The sequence below is a fragment of the Neohortaea acidophila genome (genome assembly GCF_010093505.1).
Source record: "Neohortaea acidophila strain CBS 113389 unplaced genomic scaffold BDY17scaffold_10, whole genome shotgun sequence".
NCBI classification, from domain to species: domain Eukaryota; kingdom Fungi; phylum Ascomycota; class Dothideomycetes; order Mycosphaerellales; family Teratosphaeriaceae; genus Neohortaea; species Neohortaea acidophila.
In genome coordinates, this window is record NW_022985519.1 from 587,167 (window position 1) to 610,475 (window position 23,309).

Genomic DNA, 23,309 nt, shown 5'->3' on the forward strand with positions numbered 1-23,309 from the left:
GAGATACGAACGGCAGTCTGGCAATGGCGGAAGTCGCATCCCGTCCACAAGGTAAGCCAAACAGAGCTCATTTGAGTGCCATCCTAGGGAACTCCCTGCTCACCTCCCCTCTCCAGAGCGCTCCAGCCGCAAGTTCACACAATGGATGAGAAATCTCGCCAGCCTCAAGGGCCGAAGTAGCGAGCAATCCAGCGGCAACAGAAAGAACGGCAACTTCATCTCCAAGCGCAGTCAGACATTCAACGACACCTTTCGCAAGAACAATCACCCCTATCCCGAGTCAGGACATCTACACCGACAAGAGCGTCGCCACTCCCAGACCAGCAGTGCCAACGGGCCCTCTTCTCTCGGCCCTGTCAGCAGCTATGGCTCCTTACCCACCAGCAATGCCTATACCACACAAGAGCGCGAGGGCAGGGGTACAAGCCACCGAAGTGGCGCACCAACGGTAGCAACCAACCCCGAGACCATACACAGCGATGCCGGCCATAGCAAGGCCGCCACCTCTACCACTCGTGGTGGCGCACTGAGCAGCATCGACGGAGCCCGCGCGGACAGCACCTTCAGCTCCCCCCAGCAAAGCCAGCACTCCTTGGCCACCACTCTGACTACCATCCAATCGACAGGTGCGCCCAACTCCTCGCATGCCGGCACTGGAAATGTGCATGTCCATCACCACGGCAGCCTGAACAACCCCAATCCCGTCATGTTCTCCCACCAATATCCCGTCACTGGCACCGCCGTTTCCGCCATTCCGCGACACATGGCAGACGCCATGCCCAACACCCCCAATACCTACTCGTCCGCAACTGCCAACGGCCTCTTGAGCGACAACGCGAGCATCCTCACCCTGGCATCCTCGTCGAAACGGCGTAGGCGTAGCATGGACACTGACGCTTCCGTCCGCGCCCTGCCCCCGGGCTCGATGTTTGGAGGCAGTCGTGAATCACTGCCACTGAGTGTGCTGTCGGGGAATGTGGACGCCGGCATTGCCCCTGCTGGCTTCCACTCTCAGTCTCGCCCGTCCATCGGAGGCTTGGCATCGGCGGAGAGAGCCAGCATCTACAGTGCACAGGGCGGCGGGCCGGCGAGTGAGAGGAACAGCTACTACTCCTACAAACCAGGCAAAGATGTCGCCGACGGCAAGAGCCTTCGTAGCCTTGCCAATGCCGACGCCCGTTCGGTGCACGCCGATCAAAGCATTGCCGATGTTGCCAGTGTACGTTCGGGCGCGCTTGGACACGGCCGAAACGATAGTATTCCAGGTGTCGTGTCGGCTGCAAGCGTCAAGCGCGGCAGTGGAACGTTGAGTCGGCGCTCTAGCGACTGGCCACGCGCAGACCATGAAGAGGATGAGGGGAACTTTGATGAACCCGGGCAACTTGCGCAGCAGGATCTTGGAAACCAGATCGAGAGCGAGAGAAGGAACGGGGTGAAGTAATTTCAGGTGACGGCGGATACAAATAACGAAATGTCAGGCTAGGCGTAGGTGCATAACGGGAAAGATACCCCTTTGGCTGCATTTAAGAGGACTAGGGCTGCGAGATGAAATTGACGAACGCTTTGAACTCGATGTTTGGTGGCCATCTCGACAGCGCGTCGCCGCTGGCGAGGAATGGGGGGTCGCTCGCCACTGCTCCTCGCTGGCGCCTTCGCCAGGGATCTGACTGGTGGGCAGCGTTCGTTAGCGACCTCGGTCACGGAGCTGTAAGCAATGGGCGAGGCGGCCTGGCGCGTTCTCAACGTGTCAGACGGTGGTAATGCTGGTCGTGAAGTTGACGGCGGGGATTTGATAGGCTCGCAGATTGAGCGAGATAGTTGCTACACCGGCCCACAAGGAGAGCTGCTAGTGAAGAAGGAGGGTTCGTGATGTTTTGAAGTTGCTGCAAACCTACTCGAGAGCCGTCCACTCTTTCAGGTACCTGGTAGTGACGAGGAACGCACAATAGCTGCTGACTGCCTGCGCTGCACCGCATGTGCCTGACACGTGAACAATAGGGTGAAGTTAAAGTGAAGCAGAAGTGAGGCAGAAGTGAGGCAGAAGTGAGGCAGAAGTGAGGTAGAAGTGATTCACGTGTTCATCATGAACATGAAGTGAATATACTAGCAAGAGCATACTTTGGATCACAGCTTTAATCGACCTTTTGCTCTTCCACGTCCTTGGTTTCATTTTTGATGAGCAAGTCACCATTGATCGTGTACCATATGGTGAAACCCCAGTTCTAGGAGAGTTGTCAGCACAGAGTGGCTGCACGAAGCCTCGTCACACTTACTATAAGGTAGTCAATGGTCAAGAAGACGGTAATAATCGCAGCCAGCGCACGGAATGTAGGCGAGTTCATACTGACTGACAACGAGATGAAGGCTGTAGCAACGGTGGCTGTTAAGACACGTCAGCTCACTTTCCATTCAGACCTGCATCTCTTCAGTGCCACACGTACCGAGGGGGAAGATCGTTGCCCACCACAGGAGGCTATAAGTCAACGTGCGATTCATGACACCCACACCAATACCACCACACGCGACGACGATCCAGAAGAAGTCATGGCCGAGCAGGAGAAGCGCAATCAATGTGCCTGCGGAAGTAACACCCTCCGCGCCCATCATAGTGAGGAATGTCCCCTTATCGTAATGGGGAAAATCCATGGCAGTGCTGGCCGCAGAACCCGCGAGCAGAAGTGCAGCGGCTGTCTGGCCAAAGGGGCCGACCAGAAGGATCAGGCCTGGTAGTTTGGCAGGCTCGGGCCACCCGCTCGTCATGAGTCGGTGGAAGAAGAGGGTGTAGATCTCGAGAGAGACGAAGACGGCCAGTCCATCCAAGAAGTAGCTTGTGATGAGGATGGGAACCGCAAGGCGAGCGGTCATACCGTATGCGTAATTGCAGATCAGACCACCAACCACGGCATCGGTCGCGACGCCGACGGCGGGCAGAAACAAAGCCGTCGACATGGTCCGGTCGTATACCACGTCGTGTTGCGCGATGGCGATGCACACTCCAATGCATGTGACCACCATCCAAAGACTACCGAACCACCACATGACCACGGCAAGGATGGTGAAGGCGTGGTGGCCCCAGTAAGCATTGCTGGGAATCAGCGCAGTCAGGGCAGTAATTGTAAACCAGGCGATCGGGGCGGTGCCGAGCAAGGAAATCTCATTGATGTCTCCGTGTGTCTTCGATACTGTGGTTCGGTGGAAGACCGTCCAGCGAAAGACGGTGATGATGCTGAATATGGCAAACAAGATGATTGTGAAGACATACATGATCGTGGAGATGATGTATAGGCCGTCGAATTGCCAAGGTTGCTGGTGAAACAGCACGCCTAAGATGCCAGTGTTCATCGCCAGCGTGAACCAAAGTGGACTGAAGTTCTCGACCACGTTGCGCCACACCGGTTTTCGTCGAGTCGGAGAGATGCCATTTGGCTGGCCGGTGCCGTTGATGTTGTTGTTGTTGTCGTCGTCGTGGCTTGCCATGGTTTGTGTGACTGTTGCCAGCTTCTTTCGTTCAGATGTACCCCCACGAGTCGTTATCCGCAAAGATGGGGAATAGGAGTGGCAAATCGTTAAATTCACCGATGAAGCAGACAATCAAGGAAAGAACATGAGAATGGTCACGACTTACTCATCTTGCTGTGGCGCTCGAAAACGTTGGATCACGCAAAGCAAGGGCGGTGCGGCAGACGTCTTTGCATCGTCATGACGGCTACATGTAGAAGGAAGGAAAGAAAGCTTAGATCACTGAAGATCGCACCATCTGCCGATAAACGTTAGAGAGTGAGTTCAACCAGACCCACAACCAAGGCATGTCATCGGTACCCTAATGAACATTTCCGGTCGTAATGCAGTTCTCATTATCCCCCATAACGACAGCGACAGGCCCTTCAGACGCAATACAGGAGGCTCGGGCATGGGGCTCCGGAGAAAGACGACGTGAGGCGAGGTCAGCGAATTGTCATTGGACAAGGCTTCGCCTCTCAATGCCCGCCTCCCCGGTCCGCCAATGCAGATCATTTCAATCAATTTGACATCATGTAAATCATTTGACATCATGTCTCCATCACCTCTCACCATGGCCACGGCGAATACAACCGGCAATGGCGAGATGTTGGGTGGGTTGATGACGACTCACTTCCTCTATTGAGGATGGCATGCGAGGACGGCAGTGGCAACATGGTTGATTTGAAATAATGGCTTCCCACAAGAGGTGGCTGTGGCCAGAATCCGGACCCCCATGAACCTCGTGCTTGGCAGCACGGGTCTGATCTCTTCCTTAACACGACGCCTTGAAGAGCGGACGCAACAACGAAATCATGCCTGATCAGAAGCCCTTTGTCAAAGAACATCGCGACCCCCACGACCATGCGGTCGACTCTCTGGGACGAAAGCTTCAGCCCGAGCCCTGGCGTAATGGAGAGGGCGCGTCGATCTTGGGGCCTCGTAACTGGGAGCGCGAAATGCAGGATCCGGATATGCTGCGACCCCCATCCACCGACTCGGGCACGCTCGCAAACATGAAGTGGAGCTTCGCCGATTCGCATATGAAAATCGAAGAGGGGGGCTGGGCGCGCCAGACCACCGTCCGTGAGTTGCCCACTAGCATCGAGCTTGCCGGGGTCAATATGAGGCTGGAGGCGGGTGCGATCCGGGAACTGCACTGGCATAAAGAGGCCGAGTGGGCATACATGCTCGAGGGATCCGCGCGCGTAACGGCACTCGATACTGAAGGTGGCAACTATCTAGGCGACGTCGAGAAGGGCGATCTATGGTACTTTCCTGCTGGACATCCGCATAGCTTGCAGGGCACAGGCGAGAATGGGTGCGAGTTCCTGCTCATCTTCGACGATGGCAACTTCAGTGAGGACAGCACGTTCCTACTCGCCGACTTCATCGCGCACACCCCGAAGGCAGTTCTGTCGAAGAACTTTCGGCTGCATCCCCAATTGTTCGAGCACTGCCCACCAAGCGAGCGTTATATCTTCCAGGGCTCCATTCCAGACAAGATTGAGAGAGAGAATCCGCCTGGCGTGAAGATGTCCAAACTTCGTTTCACGCATAAGATGCTTGCGCAAGACCCGATCAAAACGGAGGCAGGGGAAGTGCGAATCACGGATACACGTAACTTTCCAATCAGTCAGACGGTGTCTGCAGCCCATGTGACGATCAAGCCCGGAGCCATCCGTGAGCTTCACTGGCATCCGAACGCAGACGAATGGAGTTTCTTCATCCGTGGCCGCGCACGAGTCACCATCTTCGCCTCCTCCGGCATAGCGCGCACATTCAACTACTCGCCCGGAGATGTCGGCATCGTGCCGAAGAGCATGGGCCATTACGTGGAGAATATCGGAAACGACGAAGTTGAGATGCTGGAGATCTTCAAGGCGCCCAAGTTTGAGGACTTCAGTCTCGAACAATGGCTTGCTGCAACGCCCAAGAGAAACGTGGCGGAGCATCTGTTTCAAAGCAATCCGCGGGCCGGCCAGAAGTTTGTGGAGCAGTTGAGCTCGCAACATACGCCTGTCAAATCCGCGTCGAAGTTGTAGAGTCGTAGACTTAATAACCTGTCTGTTCGAAGTATGGGGCGTTGATCATCAAGGATCCCGCCTGTCCGCCGGCTCTCTTGCGTTTCGACGGTGTTTAGCTTCCGAGGAGCGTATGTGGAGCGGCCGCATTTCAGTCTAGAGTAGTGAGATATGATCAATGACACTGCTTCTAGACTTCATCTGCATCAACTTCGACCATCAGTAGCTCGCTCCGACGCTGACTGTTACTACGCGGTGGATGTGCATTATGGCTGTTTGACATTCGCTCTATGCTCCTTCATTGCTTCAGCGGCCGTCCTTCCCTTGTTGATATCTGCGGCCACTTTCACATCGGCTTGTGTTGGAGTCAGCGTTTGCATCCACCGTCAGGAGGTAACGAGTACCTACCATCCACTTGCGACTGCATCAGATCCAGTGCCTTTTCGGCCAAGCCTTGGGGTAAGCAAACGACGCCGTTGATGTCGCCAATCAATATATCACCAGGGTTGATCACGGCATCCTGCTCCTCGCTGTTGAGCCGCACCGGGGCGTTGACCTATGTTCGTTAAGCACAAGCGCTGCAGACCACTGTCATCGATGCGAGCCTTACCTCGCTCACACGCGCAACTTCTTGAGGAGCTGTAGTTCCGACATCGCGCGCAAAGACCTTTCAACCATCAGCATCGCCAGTAGCAGCATGAGTCGGCGTATTTCACTCAAGTCGAACCGGATAGTGAAGATCGCGGTGTTCTTGCAAGTCTCTCAGCCGTCCGTCAATTACCGTCCCCACAGCCCCGAGATACTTGGCCCGATTGCTCATCAGACCGCCATAGCACGCGTTGATCATTCGAGGCGGAGCCGAAATGAAGACCACGGAGCCGCTGGGCACGCTGTCGATCTGGAGGCCAGGTCAGTGAGCCAACCTTCATGAACTTGCGGAGAGCTTGTACGTAGTGCCCAGCCGGTTTCGGCTCGTTCTCGTAATTCTTGCGCACATATTTCACGGTGTATGCCGGCCCGACGATCCTCGTTGGCCCTTCTTGTCGTTGAGGTGACCACATTGTTAAGCCCGCCAGAAAGCCGCCGTGAGGCACTTTGAGCTTGAGGAGGGCGTCGGCGACATCACAGCTATCTCGTGCCCCGTTGAGTTAGACACTCCAACCTTGGCCTCTGCTCGAGTGATGCATACCTCGTGAATGCCTCCAAGCGCTTTACAATCGCCTTCGTGTTCATTGGGTCGTCGTGTCTTTCCCGACAAGGAGTTTGTCAATCACTTATGTACATGTAGTTCAGAACGATTGGATGCGTTGGTGTCTGGTGTGGAGGAGTTGAAGCCGTGATCAGAACTACTGTACAGCCAGTGCCTGCGTATGTCGACCAAGTGAGGTAGACGATCCGGCATTGCCTGCCTGTGTGGACGGCTCTCCTGCAGTTCGATAAAGGTTTATAGCTGTCGATGAGGACATGTGGGGTGGTTGCATTTTCCTTGAAAGCACTGAGATGTGAATTAACGAGACTGCTGTTGGGAAACCGCGGGGCTCTTGGAGATTTCGTCGTTCCTGGCCAGTCTACACCTCTCCCTCAGGTTTCTCGCAGCCGCAGAGCTACTGAGCGTATGAGGGACAGCCACAGGTTCGATGAAAGCAGAGAGATGACGGAAGGGCAACTAGGACATCCGCCTGCCAACCGCTGCCGTGCGTCGATACATGTAGAGCGTTTGCTGACCGCGAGCAAAGGGATGAAGCACGGGTGCGTGGCCATTGACGAACAGGACTGCGCACGTCATGACGAACCTCAGTAGAGATATGGAGAGTTTTCTCAACGCCGACGTGGCCAGATTGGAACAATTTCACCGGTGTAGAAGGGGAGTGAATCAATATAGGAGATACTTCCATCCTTGCTCCTCAGCTCCACCACGCCCCTTATTTCTCATTGCATCCCCTCTCCTCCAGGCAATCTACCTGACCCTACTCGGCTTCTACTCGAAGGGGTTCGTGCGAGTGCCCCACCAGACCAAGAACAAGCTCAGCCCGACAGTTTCGAAGACACGGGCCAAAGCACCGACGGCAACTGTATCCAAGGGTCTCTTCTCAGTCGAGACTTGGGCAATGAACTATACCAGTCAGTACGCAGAATGAAGCGGACAAGGCGCGTGGCTTACGGAGGGGGCAGAGCTGGCCATGAAGATCAAGCTGCCGAGGTAGGCGGCGCCCTTGTAGCTGAGAGTGCCGGTGGAGTTGATCAGAGCACCAACACCGTAGGACTGAACGGCAGACCCGACGAGAGAGGATCCCCAGGCGACGCCGGCCGAGGCGGCTTCCTTGGACTTGAAGAACTCTTCCTTGGAGTTGGCCTCTTGGGCGCGACGGTAGGTGTCGCCAAACAATGGACCCATTATAGCCAAGCTGGCGGCATGATTGAAGACGGTGCCGAGGGCGATGGCCGAAGGCTTGACGGGTGGGAGGTCTGATGGAATGCTTAGCGAGTTGATGGGCGAGGCCGCTGCGAGCTGCGACGTCATGCATCGTGCAAGCTGGCGCGGTGACGATAGGACGGGCGGGCTTACAGTCGAGAACCATGTTGACGGCGGCGATGTTGGATGAGTTTGGTTGAGGTTTGATGAAGGTGTTGTAAGGGAAGAGTGAGGATTGATGAGGGTGAGTTAATGGTGTGACGTGTGGAGCAGCTGCAGAGGAGAGAGGAGAAGCGAACGGGCTGGAGGTCATTTGGCGAACGCCACAGTTATGTCATTGATTGTTTGGGTGGCCCAAGCTCCCCATCTCCTCCGCGTCGTCATGACGCGCGCGAATCGAAGTCTGGGCTCAGCGTCACCTTGGAACACGATGCCTGTAAACCGGGTCACAACTCCCAACTTCGCTGTGCTTATATTGAAGGAGTCGTGATATCCACATATACGTAGCAGCATGTCAACAAAGGTGGACCGGCAACTCTTCATTCACGCACCCTTCGATTCGTCTCTTGGCTTGTCCATGCCTTGCTCTTCCGCCTGCCAAGCCACATCTTCGCGAGAGTATACCACCTCATCTACCTTCAGCCTCCCCTCTGTGATTTCACGTCCATTGACCAAGTCGTTCTCATCCGCTCGTCTCCTGCCTTCTTCTTCATTGGCCACCATACCCGCCGCGACGTGCCGCTTCCATAATCGCTCCCGCGCTACGTTCTCATCCACCTCCACGAACCAAAGCTCGTCCATCAGTGCCGCCGCTTCCTTCCATTCTGGCGCGCCATTGCCCAGAGAGAGGTAGTTGCCTTCCATCACGATGATGCGAGAAGTCGCCGGAATGGGGATGTCGTCCGCCACGGGATCCTTCACCGCGTGATCGAAGCTGGGGGCAAAGATGGTCCCACTTTCCGGACACAAGGGTTCTCGCAGCTTGTGCACCAGCTCGAGGAAGGCGGGCGCGTCGAAGGTGAATGCAGCTCCGCGCCGGAAATGAGCGGTATGGGGATCTGGCATAGCCGACAGTTGAGCCCGAGTCAAATGATACCCGTCCATGGGGAGGAAAGTGGCAATGTCCAAGTGCAGCCCAAGATGTCCTTCATTGTAGCGTTCGTTGAGCGCCAGCGCCACCTTTGCCGCCAACGTTGTCTTGCCTGAATATTAGGTGAGCACGCGACCTGTATCGATGCTCACAAGGCTGTGTCTACCAGAGCCTGGGATGCCGCTGACGGCGATCAGCCATCGCTTGGAGCGTGGCAGTCCTTGGAGTTTCGCCCATGTCTTGTCCACCAGTCGTGTTACTTGCTCCTCCATTCTGATGAAGAAAGGAAGGCAGCTAGGTATGATGGCTGGAGGCGACGAGGCGGCTTCTCTCTGTAGAAACCTTTCCCCTCAGCCCCACCCTGAGGGCCTGCGCAAGCCGTGGGCACCAAGCTTGAATCAAGAGATGCTCCCGTCTGACGTAGCCTCTCTTGTCGGCACATGCGCCAGGTTACCTTACCTAAGCACGAGATTGGTCCGGCATCGGCGAGCTAAGCCAAATGCGGACGTCTATCATCTGCGAAACATCACCCTCATTTGAAAGATTTGGCGGCGTACTGTTTGGCACGTCTGACGGCCATTGATCCTCAACATGATGCTCACAAGGCGCTCATTACGCGGAGTCGGCCGACGCCAGGCTGCCTGCGATGTTTTTGCACTACCGCAGCCTCTTTTGCAACTTCTCCACGACCAGACTCGCAGTCTTGCTACCGCGACTGAACGACCAGCACCTCCGCTCGCCAGCAGTGTAAATTCGCGGACTCCTCCATACGCAAAACTCCTTGCCAGACTACAGCAGATCCGACAGCTGCTGCCTGGACGCCCTCTGACTCTTGCAGAGAAGATCCTGTTCTCCCATCTTGACAATGCCGAAGAGTCTCTCTTCGAAGGTACGCGCAATGGGCAAGACATCCGTGGCAAGGCGACTCTCAAACTCAAGCCCGACCGAGTTGCAATGCAGGATGCATCAGCACAAATGGCCTTGTTGCAGTTCATGAGTTGTGGATTGCCCTCTACTGCAGTCCCCGCTTCCATCCACTGTGACCATATGATTGTCGGCGAAAAGGGCGCGGACACCGACCTCCCGAACAGCATCAAAGGCAACAAAGAGGTCTTTGACTTCCTCGAGTCGGCGGGAAAGCGCTATGGCATTGAATTCTGGCCACCCGGCGCTGGCATCATTCACCAATCCGTTTTGGAGAATTATGCTGCTCCTGGACTCATGCTGTTGGGAACAGACAGCCACACACCGAACGCCGGCGGTCTGGGCTGTATAGCGATCGGTGTTGGAGGTGCAGACGCCGTGGACGCCCTCGTGGATGCACCGTGGGAGCTCAAGGCGCCCAAGGTTCGAGGGGTACGATTAGAGGGCAAGCTGAGCGGCTGGGCAAGTCCAAAAGACATCATTCTTCATCTGGCAGGGAAACTCACTGTGAGGGGAGGCACTGGGTACATCATTGAATACCATGGCCCGGGTGTGGAGAGTCTCAGCTGTACTGGCATGGCCACCATCTGTTCGTTTACTTTTCTTGACTATGACTTTTTGCGCTGGACGATTTACTGATCTGACATGCAGGCAACATGGGAGCTGAAGTCGGAGCAACGACTTCCATCTTTCCCTTTACACCCTCCTCGCATTCTCCATATCTACGTTCGACGCACCGAGGCGCGATTGCAGAGGAGGCAGCAAGAATAGCCGCGTCTGGCAGTCAGAACCTTCTTGCTGCAGATGCTGGTGCCGAGTACGACGACGAGGTTGTCATTGATCTGAACAAGCTGGAGCCGCACATCAACGGCCCCTTCACGCCTGATCTGAGTACTCCACTCTCCGCATTCAAGGACGCCGTGGTGGCGAATCACTGGCCGGAGACTTTTGGTGCCGGCCTGATAGGATCTTGCACCAATTCCTCGTACGCCGACATGACCCGCGCAGAGTCACTCGTTCAGCAAGCAACAAGCGCGGGCCTGAAACCGAAGGCAGATTTCTTCATCACACCGGGCTCGGAACAGATCCGTGCTACGGTTTCTCGGGATGGAACGATGGAAACGTTCGAGAAGGCGGGCGGCGTGGTCTTGGCGAATGCCTGCGGACCCTGCATCGGCCAGTGGAATCGAACAGACCTGAAGCAGAAGAACGAGGCAAACGCGATCTTCAGCAGCTACAACCGTAACTTCCCCGGTCGCAACGATGGCAACAGGAAGACGATGAACTTCCTCGCATCTCCCGAGTTGGTGACTGCGATGAGTTACAGTGGTCGCACTGACTTCAATCCCATGACCGACTCTATCCCTCTTCCCAACGGTGGCCAGTTTAAATTTGCGCCACCAACGGGCATCGATCTTCCCAGTGCGGGGTTTGCAGTGGGCAATCCGGATTTTGAGCCGACTGCTCCTTTCCCAGACTCCTCAGTGTCGGTAGCGATTGATCCATCATCCGACAGGTTGGCTCTGCTGGAGCCTTTCGACAAGTTCCCCGATGGAGAGCTCAGCGGACTGCGGGTTCTTGTGAAGGTGAAAGGACAATGCACCACCGACACCATATCCGCAGCAGGGCCCTGGCTCAAATACAAGGGCCACTTGCCCAACATCTCTCTAAACACCCTCATTGGAGCGGTCAGCGCGGATACGAACGCCGTCAACTCCGTCACCGACACCAACGGTTCGACACATACCATTCCCGAGCTGGCGTTCAAGTGGAAGGACGAGCATCAACCGTGGATTGTGGTCGCGGAACACAACTACGGCGAGGGGTCGGCGAGAGAGCACGCGGCGCTACAGCCTCGCTATCTGGGCTGCAGGGTTGTGCTGGCCAAATCCTTTGCGCGGATTCACGAGACTAACCTGAAGAAGCAAGGCGTGGTGCCTCTGACGTTTGTCAACGAGGAAGACTACGACAGGATTCATGGCTGTGACGAGATCTCCACGGAGGGGCTGTACGATGTTCTCCGGCAAGGTGGAAAAGGGGGAGAGATCAAGCTGGTTTTCAAAGAGGCAAAAGGGGGAAGCGAGTTCCGGGTGGATGTCAAGCACACCCTTTCGAAAGACCAGTGCGACTTTATCCTTGCCGGCAGCGCACTCAACGTGCTCGCGAAGCGTAGCAAGGGGATTTGAGCCTAGAGCCTGCGATGGTACTGTCTCTCCAGCGACAACCACGATTGATGCAGCGGAGAACCGGTAGTTGTTGCTGAGACCGAGGCCACAGCTAGTGAGAGCTGGCAAGCTGGCGGATCTGGGCGGCCTCAAATGCGAATGTGCATGCATTAGGCCTAGATGCGAGGTTAAGTAGAGGGTGGTCGAGCAAGTCGAGCCAGCCAGGCACGCCCGTGAACCCCGACGCGCGAAGCTTGGCGGGAAATATGTAAACTTTAAAATTGGGAACCTCATGCACACTTCTGCCCATAGCTTGACTCACACTGGCCGGTCACCAGATAAATCTACTCGCGTTGTGAGCTGTCCGTACCCTCCTCAACTTCATCCCAACACATCCTTCACCATTTGCGGCGCCTTAACCATCTCCTCTGCCCAACATGGGCTCCATCAACTTCCCCGGCGAAGAAGAGCGCATTCTCAAACACTGGGAGGAGATCAATGCATTCCACCGCCAGCTCGAGCTGTCCAAAGATGATCCCCCATATGTATTCTACGACGGCCCACCATTTGCAACCGGTACGCCGCATTATGGCCACCTCCTCGCCTCCACCATCAAGGACATCATTCCCAGGTACTGGAGCATGACTGGTCGCCATGTGGAGAGACGATTTGGATGGGATACGCACGGAGTGCCAATCGAACAGATCATCGACAAGCAACTCCACGAGGAGATTGGGTTGCGCGGCAAGGCTGCGGTGGACAAGATCGGCATCAAGGAATACAATCGTCGCTGCCGACAAGTCGTTCTCACGTACGCAGACGTCTGGCGACGGGTCATCAGTCGATTGGGACGATGGATCGACTTTGATCGAGACTACAAGAGCATGGATCCGACATTCATGGAGACTTGTTGGTGGGTGTTTGCGCAATTGTACAAAAAGGGCCTGGTGTACCATGGTGCAAGAGTCTTGCCATACAGCACCGCTCTGACCACTCCACTGAGCAAGAGTGAGGCTACGGAAGAGTACAGAGACGTCCAAGACCCCGCCGTCACCGTCTCGTTTCCCGTCCTTCCCACAAACGAGCAGCCGGAGGCGGTGCGATCGAAAGTTGAGGCAGTGGTCAAGGCCGCTGGAGGCGACGTCAACTTTGTGGCATGGACAACAACGCCGTGGACGCTTCCCAGCAACCTGGCCCTTTGCGCACACCCCGAATTCGAATACCTTGTCGTTCACGATACCGACTCCGACAAAAACTTGATCATGCTGGAAGCGGGACTGAAAGTTCTGTACAAAGATCCCAAAAAGGCAAAGTACAAAGTCCTCACCAAGGTCAAAGGTGGGGACCTGGCCGGGTGGCATTACAAGCCCATTTTCGGTTACTTCTACGACCAGTTCAAGGAGGTTGCGTTCAAAGTCCTGCTGGACGAGTACGTACAAGCGGACGAAGGTGTCGGGATTGTCCACCAGGCACCGGCATTCGGAGAGGAGGACTACCGCATCTCGTGGCGGGAAGGAATAATCAGTGCCGAGCGTTCCCCTCCTAATCCGCTCACAGCTGGTGGCGAGTTCACCAGCGAGGTACCAGAGTTCGAGGGGCAACATGTCAAGGCCGCGGACAAGGATATCATGAAGTGGCTTGAAAAGAATGGGCGGCTGGTGCGCAAGTCGCAAATCACGCACAGATACCCGCACTGTCCGCGCTCGAAGACGCCGCTCATTCAACGAGCCGTGCCGAGCTGGTTCATCAAGGTCGAACCTATTGTTCCACAACTGTTGGACAACCTCCAGCAAACACACTGGGTGCCGCGACAGGTTGGCATGGGCCGCTTTCACAACTGGTTGGCAGCTTCAAGAGACTGGAACGTCAGCAGAAATCGGTATTGGGGCACACCGCTCCCACTGTGGGTTTCAGAGGACATGAAGGAGGTCGTATGCGTCTCATCGGTTGCCGAACTGAAGCAACTCTCGGGCTATGCCGGCGAGATCAACGACTTGCATCCGGACAGCGTTGATCACATCACAATTCCGTCCAAACAGGGCAAGGGTACGCTGCATCGAGTGTCCGAAGTCTTCGACTGTTGGTTCGAGTCGGGGAGTATGCCGTATGCCTCTAGCCACTACCCATTTTCCTATCCGGAATTCGATGCGTCAGACCCCGAATCCGGCGCATCCCCAACCAAGGGCCCCGGGAAACATCTCTTTACAAAGTTCCCTGGCGACTTCATCGCCGAGGGCCTTGACCAAACTCGCGGTTGGTTCTACACGCTGAGCATCCTGGGAACCCATCTCTTCGGCACGTTTCCCTACAAGAACTGCGTCGTGAACGGCATCGTTCTTGCAGAAGATGGAAAGAAGATGTCAAAGTCCCTGAAGAACTTCCCGGATCCATCTCTGGTCATCGATCGGTACGGCTCGGATGCTCTCCGACTTTATCTCATCGACTCTCCAGTGGTGCGGGCCGAATCGCTCCGCTTCTCGGAAGCAGGCGTTAAGCAGATTGTGTCTGGAGTTTTACTCCCCTTATGGAACTCGTACAACTTCTTCGCGCAGCAAGCCGTACTGCTCAAAAAGAACACCGGGGCGGAGTTTGTCTTCGATCCGGAGATACAAAGGTCGAACGACAATGTTATGGATCGATGGATTCTCGCGGCCACACAGAGTCTACTGCAGTACGTCAAGCAGGAGATGGAAGCCTACCGGCTGTACACGGTGGTCACACGACTGCTGAAGATGATTGACGACACAACCAACTGGTACATTCGATTCAACCGTAGTAGGCTGAAAGGACAAGTTGCAGCGAAGCCTGCGACAAACGGCGTGCAAGCCAACGGTACGGCGTCCGCAGCGCATGGTGCAGACGACGAAGCGCTGGATACTCTCCACGCGCTCAACACTCTGTTCGAAGTCCTGTACACCATGGTTCGAGCTCTGGCGCCCTTCATTCCATTCCTGTCCGACAACATTTTCCAAAGACTGGCGCCCCACCTTCCCGAGTCCGTGACGCACGGCAAAGATGTCCGAAGCGTGCATTTTCTGCGCTTCCCCACTGCACGCGAAGAGCTGTTCGATCCCGTGGTAGAGAGGCGTGTCGCTCGGATGCAAAAAGTCATTGAGCTTGGCCGGCTTGCACGCGAGCGGAGGACACTGACCCTCAAGACCCCACTCAAAACGCTAGTCGTGCTGCATCAAGACCAAGAATTCTTGGATGATGTCAGGACGCTGGAGCGTTATGTGACCGACGAGCTGAATGTACGAGACCTGGTCCTGACAAGTGACGAGAAGAGTTATGGCGTCGAATACAGCATCCAAGCAGACGTGAAGAACCTGGGCATGAAATTTAAGAAGGACGCGGTGAAGATCAAAGGAGCGCTTCCCAAGCTGTCGACTGCCGAGATTCAATCCTTCCTTGAGACTGGCGCCATCACCGTCGAAGGCCATCAATTGAGCGCCGAGGACCTGCGGGTCAATAGAGGGCTCAAGCAGAGTCCAGCGACGGCGAACCTCGAAGTGACGGTAGAAGGCGAAGTCATGATCCTGCTCGACGCTTTTGCGTATCCGGAGCTTGCGCAAGAAGGGTTGGCGCGAGAAGTGCTGAATCGCGTGCAGCGACTACGGAAACGGGCGGGGCTTGTTCCCACGGACGACATGCAGTTAGCGTACGCAGTGCTCAGTCCGGTCTCGATCGAGGGGGTGGACGGCGCGGCAGCTGGCGAGAAGGGCGCGAACGCCGAAGTGTCGAGGCTGGAGCATGAGAGAGTGGTGGAGGAAATGTTTGCGCAGCAGCAATCGGCGTTCGCCAAGGCGGCCAACAAGGGGGTCGTCAGAGCGCAGGACGGCCAGGGAGCTGCTATTGCCGAGGAGGAGGCGGAGGTGAAGGAGGTGCGACTGTTGCTGCGCCTTTTGAGGGCGTGATGACGATTTGAAGCATTGTGGAAAGCAAAGGGACGGACGGTTGTAGCTGGCAGTGTTTTCTGTAGCTGAACGTAATTCTTTTGCTGTGGAGTGAGGATTGGAGTGGGTTCGGAGCATTTCGCCAACTCGCCAGCCCAGGTACTTTATATGTTTCCTCGCCCAAGCGATTTCATCCGATGTGTTTCCGATGACGTCCGTCTTCGTCCGGGGTCCAGAACGTCGCGATCGTAATACGTGATTGTCGCACGTGTCAACGGACTTTCGTCAAGCACATATACCGCCGATACGATTACTGTCCTCTCGGATGCATAGCGGACGGGACTACGGCATTCCTGATTTCGGCGTGTTTCGTGCGGGCGCAGCCGCGACACTCTGACAGGACGCCGGCTTCAGTCTAGTCAACTGCTACGTAATGTGCAATACAACAAATGAGAGCTTTGCCCTCGCGGCGCGCATGTTACGGCCTTCATTGGCACCTCTCAGTAATGCTTTCCAAGCTCGAAGCTGATTCGTCGCGGCCATGTCACGCTGGACAGCCGCGCCGTGGATCGAGAGGGTTCCACTCAGCCGCCAGGACCGCCTCCACCTCCTGGTCTTGCTCTTGGGGCCATGACACGGATCATCTGCAGCCAATATCAGCTGACGAACTGGCCGTTGCCGGAGGCAGTAGTGTGGCTGCACGAAGGAATACCTGGATCTCTCGTGCCTCTTCTTCCGGTGATGTCGGCGGGATGTACTTGCGAATGTTGTTCTCTACATAGTCGGCTGGAAGTCCATACGGTTTGGCTTCTCGAATCGCCTTGACAGCACGCACTACATCAGCTTCGGACGACACAGGGTTGCTCAAGCTTCAAGCACCTTGTTGATCCAGACGACATAATCCGGCTCGATGACTCCCTCATCCGGTCTTTGCACGTCCACATAAGTCATGCAAGGTACCGTCTGCCCCGTCCCGTTGCCATCAGGCTGCACGCGCTCACACTCAAGCCATTGCTTCTCGTAGAGCCAAGGCACTCCCTCGCTGTGATCCAGCCCGGCCTCGTCGCGTGGGGAGAGGAAGAAGAGCGCGCCATAGACGGTGTGCTCTTCCGAGGGCACAATGTTGGCGTAGCGGGTGGAGTTGATCTGCCATCTCCAGCCTTTCAGTTTGGCAAGGCCGCAGAAGACACTATCGGGACAGCGACCCTTCATGGTGGACGGGGCCAGGTTTGACGCATAGCCGAAGTAGACCTCGCTGAAGCGTCGAGATGTATCGACCTCTTCGCTGCGATCCTTGGCGGGACCTTGCATGGATGGCGGGTACATGCTTTCGTGCAGACCGCTGGCCAAACAAACAACACGTCAGACAGAGTCGGAGGATGGATGGACCAAAGGTGCCGACGGCGTGACGAGGAGGCCGACATGGCGTGACCCTGCGATTCAGCCTCGGCTTGCGCCGGACGGGGTCTAGCAGCAGCAGCTCCGTCCGCGGCCGACGTCTGCGGCCGAGAGGGACTCGACCAGGGCGCGTGAGTGGTCGGTTCGTTTGACCAAATCAGCCTCACCCACCTTGCCACCTCGTACGCACAGTAAGACCAGGCGCTCCCTTGGCGACGGCGCGCATGAGCTATTCTTGCATGGCCGGTATAAAGCTCGACGCTTCCCTTTGAATCGTCCCTGGAGTAGCCCTGTAACCCTGCCCTATCCAACCTACGCGACCATGGCACTCGTGGACCTTCATCTTGCCAAACTTGCTGGCCTCGTGCTCGCTGCTTTGGCCGTCTTTCACATTCTTACACGCATCCATCTGGCGAGCAAGCGTCGAGCCTTAGCTCGTGAAAAAGGATGTCTGCCACCTCCCCTTTATCCGCAACCAGAGCAGATTTTTGGATGGAGCCTGTTTCGCCAGAATATGCGCTCGTTGAAGCAGCGCAAATTCCTCGAGTCCTCAGCCAACAGGTTTCGGGAGATGGGCGTCAACACGTACCAGCTGGTCGCTCTAGGAAGGCGTCTCTATACCACCATCGAGCCAGAAAACCTCAAGACCATCCAGGCGGTCGATTTCAAGAAGTGGGGGCTGGGAGAAAGACGCAAGATATCCTTCAGGCCACTCCTCGGCGACGGTAAGCCTTGTCTCTCTTGCCGTCTCTCAGTGAAGAAGCCATTGACATTTCCGCAGGCATTTTCACCACCGACGGCGCCGCGTGGCAACACTCTCGCGAGATGCTGAGGCCCAACTTCGTCCGCTCTCAAATCGGCGATCTGCAGACCTTTGAACGCCATATCCAACACCTCATCGCCGAAGTGCCCCGAGACGGGTCGATGGTGGATCTTTCCGTTTTGTTCTTCCGGCTCACAATGGACTCGGCTACCGAGTTCCTCTTTGGCGAATCTACCGAGTCTTTGACGAAACGGAGCTCCGAAGGGTTTGCTGAGTCGTTCATGCGTGCGCAAGACTACATTGCGCACAATTCACGATGGGGCAGACTGGCAGCACTGTTCCCAGCAAACAAACAGTTTGCCTACGACCAGAAGCTCGTCCACGACTTCGTGGATTACTACGTCCAGAAGGGTTTGGCAAGGCGGAGCGAGCTTCTGGCCAACAAGTCGACCGCCGAGAAATCTGGTCGTTATGTCTTCCTCGACGAACTGGTCCGGCAAACCACCGATCCCATCCAGATTCGAAGCGAGCTTCTGAACATCCTGCTCGCCGGGCGTGACACTACTGCGTCCTTGTTGACGAATGTGTGGTACATGCTCAGCAAACGTCCAGATATCTGGCAGAAGCTGCAACAAGAAGTCTCCACGCTCAACGGAGAGCTGCCCACCTTCGAGCAGCTCAAGGACCTCAAGTATCTGAAAGCTCTGCTGAACGAATCACTCAGACTTCATCCCGTCGTTCCCGGAAACAGTCGCGAAGCGCTAGAGGATACCACCCTGCCGCTCGGTGGCGGTCCGGATGGCCGATCCCCGCTGTTTGTCAAGAAGGGAGACGTCATGAGCTGGTCCGTTTACACCATGCACCGTCGTAAGGACTACTACGGACAGGACGCTGAAGAGTTCAAACCTGAGCGCTGGTTGGATGATCCTACAACGGGCAGGAAGGGATTGAGAACAGATTGGCATTACCTTCCGTTTAACGGGGGGGCGCGAATCTGTCTTGGACAACAATTCGCCCTGACGGAGGCCAGCTATACCACCATCCGTCTTTGTCAAGCATTCAGTGGTATCGAGAGCCGCGACGCAGAGCCCTGGCAGGAGAGTCTGGCGCTGACGTGCGTCAATTACGGTGGAGCGAAGGTAGTATTGACTGCCGTGGACGCCTGAACATTGCAAAGGATGAGGGATTGACTGGATTATGACCATGAAGCAGGCGTTAGGGATTTTCTTTTGTAAAGTTGCTTGCAATGGACTTCGAATTGTGCACGATAAGGTACATATCGCAATAGTTGGCCGCGAGGTGAGAACAACTCTATTCATTATCCTCAAAGATGTGTCGCTGCATCCCAGAGCCCCAAACGGTTCTTCCAGAGCCCTGGTGCCACTCCATGGGATCCAATCTCCAGCTGGGGAGAGCGGAGATGAGTTGCTCGAGCCATATTGTCTTCTGCGAACCACTCTGGCCGGAGAGCGGGCTTGTTGTCTACCTGACTGACTCCCTGGATCGATGCCCAGAAGACTGGCAGGCAAGATGCGAACCATCAGCGCCGTGCTCGCCGCAGCAGCTAGCGAGACGCGACCGTTCTTCTCCTCTGCGCCCTTCTCGCTCGAGACCTGCCTGGGGCCATCTCAGCGTCGCAAAGCAGTAATTGTGGGCTTAAGAAGTTTTGAGTTGCCTTGGTGCACAGGAAAGCTCAGGAGAGCGGCTCATTAAAGCACGACATGGGAGTAATAAGGGATGGACGGAGCATGAGTCAGTGGTGTGTCATTTCATTCATGTAGGTCATCAGCTATCTTTCTCATGGCCGTCATCATTCGTCCGTCGAAACCTGCTGCTTCCTGCAAAACGCACACTCTTTGCCGTGCCAGCTATTGGATTCACGAAGCTGGAGACCGCCGAAGCCCTCAGAGCAGATGGCGGAGGAGGCGCAAATCCGCCAGCTCTCAGCTTGCGCTCAAAAGGGGTCACCTGGGGAGTAAGGCCGAGCATTGACTCGTCTGCGCCCTGCTGGTTCAATGCCGGAGCTGGGGTCGTAACGAAGTACGAGGGCTCAATGGCCATCGGCGTGAATGGTACAACGGCAGGTAGAGGCTTGAATCTCGCTGCACGCTTCGAACGAGAGGGGGTACGCAGGTATCCTGGGGTAGAGTGCAATATTCGACCCTCCGACGGTGAGCTCGGCGGTACTGAGTGCGAGGCTGCTCGACTTGCGGGCCGGAGACTGGGGCTCTCTGGATCCTGCTCGGCTGTCGTGGGATCGAAGGTCACAGCAGCCCTCTTTGCTGCAGCCTGTGCGGCCCAATGCCGGATCATGTGCTTGATGTGTTGATCTCGGTATCGAGCCAATAGCGCGTCCGCGCTCTCCACCTTCCTCGTGACGGTGAAGGTCGCCCATTGCATTCTCTTTAGCGCGCCCGTCATCAGAGTCAGATCTGTTTCGCCGCGGAACTCAATCCCGCGTCTTTCCACCTCGCCTAAATCTGCCTGGCGTTGAGACAAGGCCGAAAGCGCTGCCCGGAAGAGCTTCAGATGGTCCGTGTTTGCAGCTTGGATGTCGAGATCTGTGTACTGCGCGGTCTTCTCTCGCATGCGATAGAAAGCTGTCCGACCGATATCTGCAGACTTGCCCAATGCACGACGCTCTGCCTCTTCGTGCATTGAACCTACCACACCGGTCCGGGCTCGCCAATAACCAAAACAGTCTCCAACAAGCCGGATCTTGACTCGAGCTCGAATCTCGATGTAAGCATTGCGCTTGCGACTATGCCTGGCCTCGCTAGATCTTGCTTGCCACGTGCGTAGAGTGGAAGTGCACAGGAAATAGAACCTTGCGTCTGCTGCCCACTTTGCGAGTCGCTTGAGATGGTCTCCCCTCTCTTTCAAGGCGTCGAGTATCTTCGGCATGGTGCGTGCGTTGGCCATCTCCAGGGCTGCTCGTTCGGCGTCCTCACGCGTCCGCAGCATGGAATGGAGGCGAAGCATGCCTGTCGCTAATCGACGTCGTCGCTCTCTCTCCTCAAACACCCTCGCTGCTTCGGAGAGCAGGTCTTTCTCTTCTTGGACTCGGACGGTCCACCACGCCAAGGCTCGATTGAGCAATCTGTCATCGCTCATGCGCTTGAACAACTTGCATCGTTCCTGCAGCACCCATCGGTAGAGATTTTCCAGCAGGACCCTCTCATTCATCCTCAGCGCCAGCGCTCTGCAGCGAAGGGCTTCGTTCCACCTCGTCCATGCTGCTTGAAGGATGCGCCGATGATCGATTTCGGTAGCCTGGCGATATAGTGATGCACGCAGGTTCCATATCTTGCAGGTTTTGCGTTTGAGATTAACATCAAAGCTCGCTCGCAAAGAATGCGAAATGGGTGCAAGCTTCGTCTGAACCTGCACGAAGCGGAGTGTCTTGATGGTAACGATTTGCTGAAAGTGTCGCTCCGCGGTCGAGCCGTCCCGGTGTCGATCCTCCAAGCGCTCAGAGAAACAGTGCAAAGCTTGACGAGCGAGCGCAGATGTGTTCAAGGTCTCCGCGTGATGTTCTCGACTTTGACGAATGTTGAAGTTTTCTCGCAGACGTCTAAATGTTCGTCTTTGGATGTTGTCGTCGTGCCAACTGCTTACACGTCGGCTGCAGAATTGCCAGAACCACAAGGTTTTGCAGCGTCTCATCAACCTGTCCTCGTAATGCGCGGTAGCCTGCTCCTGCCGCAGCAGCCTTCGAGCCGTTTTCTCCCGCCAGGCCGCCACGTACTTTCGAGTCAGAATGCTTTTCGCCTTCTGCTGATTTTGATGGGCAATTGCTCTCCACTTCTTAAAGTAAGTGACTTTGAGGACATGTCGCTGAGCCACCGCAGTGCGGATGCGTTCTATGCTGCTGGAGATCGCCCAGTGAGTGAAAGCTTTGGTGAGAAGATAAAGATCCCGATAGCGTGTCGCTCGTTCTTCCAAGTGTTCGAGCACCTTCAGTCTGAGGTTTTCCTGCCGCCGGATATCAAGAGCAGCACGCCATTGATCGATCGCTTGGCTGAGGAGTGTGCGCCGATCGTGCGCGATAGCAATGGAGGATGCTTGTGTGCGGAATTGGTGCATTTGAATGGCGCTACGGTACCAGGCGTGCAGGGATTTCCGAGCGGAACGCAGTGCAGATGTCGATAGGAATGCTTCGGCGTTCTCTTCCAGTTGTCCCTCCGAAAGGTTGACGAAGAAATTTGCACGAATGAAGTCGTCCTGGTGGGAATGGACTGGTTGGGAGGGCGGTAATGCTGTGGTAGTCCGTTGCAATCCACGCTGTGCACTCGTCGACCTGGCACGTCTTGGGGCCGTCCCGTCTCTGACACGTCTCGCAGGTAGGCCGAGAAGTCCAGAGTATGTAGGAGGTTCGATTACTGGTTGCAGAGATTCGGTGTGCTGGCTGAGCCAGGTTTCATTTAAGCGTGCGTCATCGAAGGACACTCGTCGCCTCGGGCTCTGCAGATGGGTGTTTCTGTAGGGACTCGAAGCGTTGACCGATTGGGTGCCGTCCGCCACATCATCCTCGAAGGGAGCGACGAACGAGATCCCGTGGGCCTCGAGAACACTTCTCAACTGTTCAACCAAGTTGGCCCTCGTAGGTCCGCGATCCGCGCCTCTTGTGCTCTCCCCGACGCGCATGAGATATCTGAATACCACTCCATCGTGCTGCTGCGAGATGTGTTGCTCGCCAAAGACTTCGTCGTAGGCCGCGAACAGCGCCTTGAAAGGTGGTCCCGCCGCGTCGGACGCGCGCTTGCAGATTGCATAAAGGATTTCGACATCTATGAAGTGTCAGAGATGCGATGTCAAAGCGACAAGAGCTGGATAGCGCACCGTCATCCGTCAGCTCTGGTAGCTCGCTTCCATCGGCATGCTCGTTCATGTGAGGAGAGTAGATGCTGGTTTCAGCCGAACGCGCTTGGAGTACGGCCTGTTCATCGGATGCGCCGTCCCATATCTTGCTGCAAGTCGATCGCTAGAGTGTGGGATGCCAAATAAGCTTGACTGTGAAGCAATGAGGAAAAGGCGTCGCGTGAAATGCGACTGGCGCAAAAGTCACCGTGAGGAGTGAGAAAGCGCGAAAGAACGTGTTGATTTGGTGAAGTGTTATGCTTTCCGTCCAAGCTTGAAGC

The 23,309-nt window shown here is 55.9% G+C and overlaps 11 protein-coding genes across 11 annotated transcripts; 5 read left to right on the forward strand and 6 right to left on the reverse strand.

The window, feature by feature from the left end:
• Nucleotides 1–23: 23 nt before the first annotated feature.
• Nucleotides 24–1,441, forward strand: BDY17DRAFT_327080 (uncharacterized protein; the record flags this gene model as incomplete). The annotated part of the gene is made up of 2 exons (XM_033737620.1): nt 24–51; nt 117–1,441. 2 exons carry the CDS (start codon nt 24–26, stop codon nt 1,439–1,441), a joined length of 1,353 nt encoding a protein of 450 aa, XP_033586666.1.
• Nucleotides 1,442–1,965: 524 nt separating this feature from the next.
• Nucleotides 1,966–3,750, reverse strand: BDY17DRAFT_303218 (voltage-dependent anion channel). Its single transcript, XM_033734529.1, is given in 4 exon segments — nt 1,966–2,011; nt 2,023–2,222; nt 2,274–2,380; nt 2,442–3,750. The coding sequence occupies 3 exon segments, from the start codon at nt 3,475–3,477 to the stop codon at nt 2,133–2,135; spliced, it is 1,233 nt and encodes a 410-aa protein (XP_033586667.1). The 5' UTR covers nt 3,478–3,750; the 3' UTR covers nt 1,966–2,011; nt 2,023–2,132.
• Nucleotides 3,751–4,313: 563 nt separating this feature from the next.
• On the forward strand, nt 4,314–5,543 carry BDY17DRAFT_255831 (oxalate decarboxylase; the record flags this gene model as incomplete). The annotated part of the gene is made up of 1 exon (XM_033731560.1): nt 4,314–5,543. One exon carries the CDS (start codon nt 4,314–4,316, stop codon nt 5,541–5,543), a length of 1,230 nt encoding a protein of 409 aa, XP_033586668.1.
• A 122-nt stretch (nt 5,544–5,665) lies between these two features.
• On the reverse strand, nt 5,666–6,866 carry BDY17DRAFT_31441 (ribonuclease E inhibitor RraA/Dimethylmenaquinone methyltransferase). The gene is made up of 6 exons (XM_033735817.1): nt 6,712–6,866; nt 6,473–6,650; nt 6,250–6,420; nt 6,133–6,189; nt 5,931–6,078; nt 5,666–5,877 (listed from the first exon to the last, which is right to left on the reverse strand). The coding sequence occupies exons 1-6, from the start codon at nt 6,753–6,755 to the stop codon at nt 5,789–5,791; spliced, it is 687 nt and encodes a 228-aa protein (XP_033586669.1). The 5' UTR covers nt 6,756–6,866; the 3' UTR covers nt 5,666–5,788.
• A 137-nt stretch (nt 6,867–7,003) lies between these two features.
• Nucleotides 7,004–8,229, reverse strand: BDY17DRAFT_303224 (uncharacterized protein). The gene is made up of 3 exons (XM_033734530.1): nt 8,089–8,229; nt 7,684–7,988; nt 7,004–7,635 (listed from the first exon to the last, which is right to left on the reverse strand). The coding sequence occupies exons 1-3, from the start codon at nt 8,099–8,101 to the stop codon at nt 7,501–7,503; spliced, it is 453 nt and encodes a 150-aa protein (XP_033586670.1). The 5' UTR covers nt 8,102–8,229; the 3' UTR covers nt 7,004–7,500.
• A 44-nt stretch (nt 8,230–8,273) lies between these two features.
• BDY17DRAFT_303226 (P-loop containing nucleoside triphosphate hydrolase protein) lies at nt 8,274–9,409 on the reverse strand. Its single transcript, XM_033734531.1, has 2 exons — nt 9,192–9,409; nt 8,274–9,137 (listed from the first exon to the last, which is right to left on the reverse strand). Exons 1-2 carry the CDS (start codon nt 9,295–9,297, stop codon nt 8,479–8,481), a joined length of 765 nt encoding a protein of 254 aa, XP_033586671.1. The 5' UTR covers nt 9,298–9,409; the 3' UTR covers nt 8,274–8,478.
• Nucleotides 9,410–9,619: 210 nt separating this feature from the next.
• On the forward strand, nt 9,620–12,135 carry BDY17DRAFT_255804 (aconitate hydratase; the record flags this gene model as incomplete). The annotated part of the gene is made up of 2 exons (XM_033731558.1): nt 9,620–10,538; nt 10,601–12,135. The coding sequence occupies 2 exons, from the start codon at nt 9,620–9,622 to the stop codon at nt 12,133–12,135; spliced, it is 2,454 nt and encodes an 817-aa protein (XP_033586672.1).
• A 416-nt stretch (nt 12,136–12,551) lies between these two features.
• BDY17DRAFT_256417 (tRNA synthetases class I-domain-containing protein) lies at nt 12,552–16,028 on the forward strand (the record flags this gene model as incomplete). The annotated part of the gene is made up of 2 exons (XM_033731599.1): nt 12,552–13,181; nt 13,242–16,028. 2 exons carry the CDS (start codon nt 12,552–12,554, stop codon nt 16,026–16,028), a joined length of 3,417 nt encoding a protein of 1,138 aa, XP_033586673.1.
• Nucleotides 16,029–16,368: 340 nt separating this feature from the next.
• Nucleotides 16,369–17,483, reverse strand: BDY17DRAFT_32157 (uncharacterized protein). The gene is made up of 3 exons (XM_033736646.1): nt 16,887–17,483; nt 16,720–16,827; nt 16,369–16,651 (listed from the first exon to the last, which is right to left on the reverse strand). Exons 1-3 carry the CDS (start codon nt 17,331–17,333, stop codon nt 16,592–16,594), a joined length of 615 nt encoding a protein of 204 aa, XP_033586674.1. The 5' UTR covers nt 17,334–17,483; the 3' UTR covers nt 16,369–16,591.
• A 244-nt stretch (nt 17,484–17,727) lies between these two features.
• On the forward strand, nt 17,728–19,334 carry BDY17DRAFT_318645 (putative P450 monooxygenase; the record flags this gene model as incomplete). The annotated part of the gene is made up of 2 exons (XM_033736209.1): nt 17,728–18,130; nt 18,187–19,334. The coding sequence occupies 2 exons, from the start codon at nt 17,728–17,730 to the stop codon at nt 19,332–19,334; spliced, it is 1,551 nt and encodes a 516-aa protein (XP_033586675.1).
• A 145-nt stretch (nt 19,335–19,479) lies between these two features.
• Nucleotides 19,480–23,281, reverse strand: BDY17DRAFT_285583 (Sfi1 spindle body protein-domain-containing protein). The gene is made up of 2 exons (XM_033732113.1): nt 23,011–23,281; nt 19,480–22,958 (listed from the first exon to the last, which is right to left on the reverse strand). Exons 1-2 carry the CDS (start codon nt 23,057–23,059, stop codon nt 19,954–19,956), a joined length of 3,054 nt encoding a protein of 1,017 aa, XP_033586676.1. The 5' UTR covers nt 23,060–23,281; the 3' UTR covers nt 19,480–19,953.
• Between the last annotated feature and the right edge of the window lie 28 nt (nt 23,282–23,309).

What these genes read in the sequence shown, in the direction of transcription:
- BDY17DRAFT_303218 (XM_033734529.1), bottom strand. Translation starts at nt 3,477, where the DNA reads ATGGCAAGCCACGACGACGACAACAACAACAACATCAACGGCACCGGC. An exon ending in GGCAACGATCTTCCCCCTCG is followed by an intron (nt 2,381 to 2,441) that starts GTACGTGTGGCA and finishes GTGTCTTAACAG; the next exon opens with CCACCGTTGCTACAGCCTTC. An exon ending in TGACCATTGACTACCTTATA is followed by an intron (nt 2,223 to 2,273) that starts GTAAGTGTGACG and finishes CAACTCTCCTAG; the next exon opens with AACTGGGGTTTCACCATATG.
- BDY17DRAFT_31441 (XM_033735817.1), bottom strand. Translation starts at nt 6,755, where the DNA reads ATGAACACGAAGGCGATTGTAAAGCGCTTGGAGGCATTCACGAG. An exon ending in CGCTTGGAGGCATTCACGAG is followed by an intron (nt 6,651 to 6,711) that starts GTATGCATCACT and finishes GGCACGAGATAG; the next exon opens with CTGTGATGTCGCCGACGCCC. An exon ending in CGAAACCGGCTGGGCACTAC is followed by an intron (nt 6,421 to 6,472) that starts GTACAAGCTCTC and finishes CCTGGCCTCCAG; the next exon opens with ATCGACAGCGTGCCCAGCGG.
- BDY17DRAFT_303224 (XM_033734530.1), bottom strand. An exon ending in TGGCCAGCTCTGCCCCCTCC is followed by an intron (nt 7,636 to 7,683) that starts GTAAGCCACGCG and finishes TGACTGGTATAG; the next exon opens with TTCATTGCCCAAGTCTCGAC.
- BDY17DRAFT_303226 (XM_033734531.1), bottom strand. Translation starts at nt 9,297, where the DNA reads ATGGAGGAGCAAGTAACACGACTGGTGGACAAGACATGGGCGAAACTC. An exon ending in CAGCGGCATCCCAGGCTCTG is followed by an intron (nt 9,138 to 9,191) that starts GTAGACACAGCC and finishes CCTAATATTCAG; the next exon opens with GCAAGACAACGTTGGCGGCA.
- BDY17DRAFT_32157 (XM_033736646.1), bottom strand. Translation starts at nt 17,333, where the DNA reads ATGTACCCGCCATCCATGCAAGGTCCCGCCAAGGATCGCAGCGAAGAG. An exon ending in ATGTCGTCTGGATCAACAAG is followed by an intron (nt 16,828 to 16,886) that starts GTGCTTGAAGCT and finishes CGTGCTGTCAAG; the next exon opens with GCGATTCGAGAAGCCAAACC. An exon ending in AAGAGGCACGAGAGATCCAG is followed by an intron (nt 16,652 to 16,719) that starts GTATTCCTTCGT and finishes TATTGGCTGCAG; the next exon opens with ATGATCCGTGTCATGGCCCC.
- BDY17DRAFT_285583 (XM_033732113.1), bottom strand. Translation starts at nt 23,059, where the DNA reads ATGAACGAGCATGCCGATGGAAGCGAGCTACCAGAGCTGACGGATGAC. An exon ending in ACCAGAGCTGACGGATGACG is followed by an intron (nt 22,959 to 23,010) that starts GTGCGCTATCCA and finishes GACACTTCATAG; the next exon opens with ATGTCGAAATCCTTTATGCA.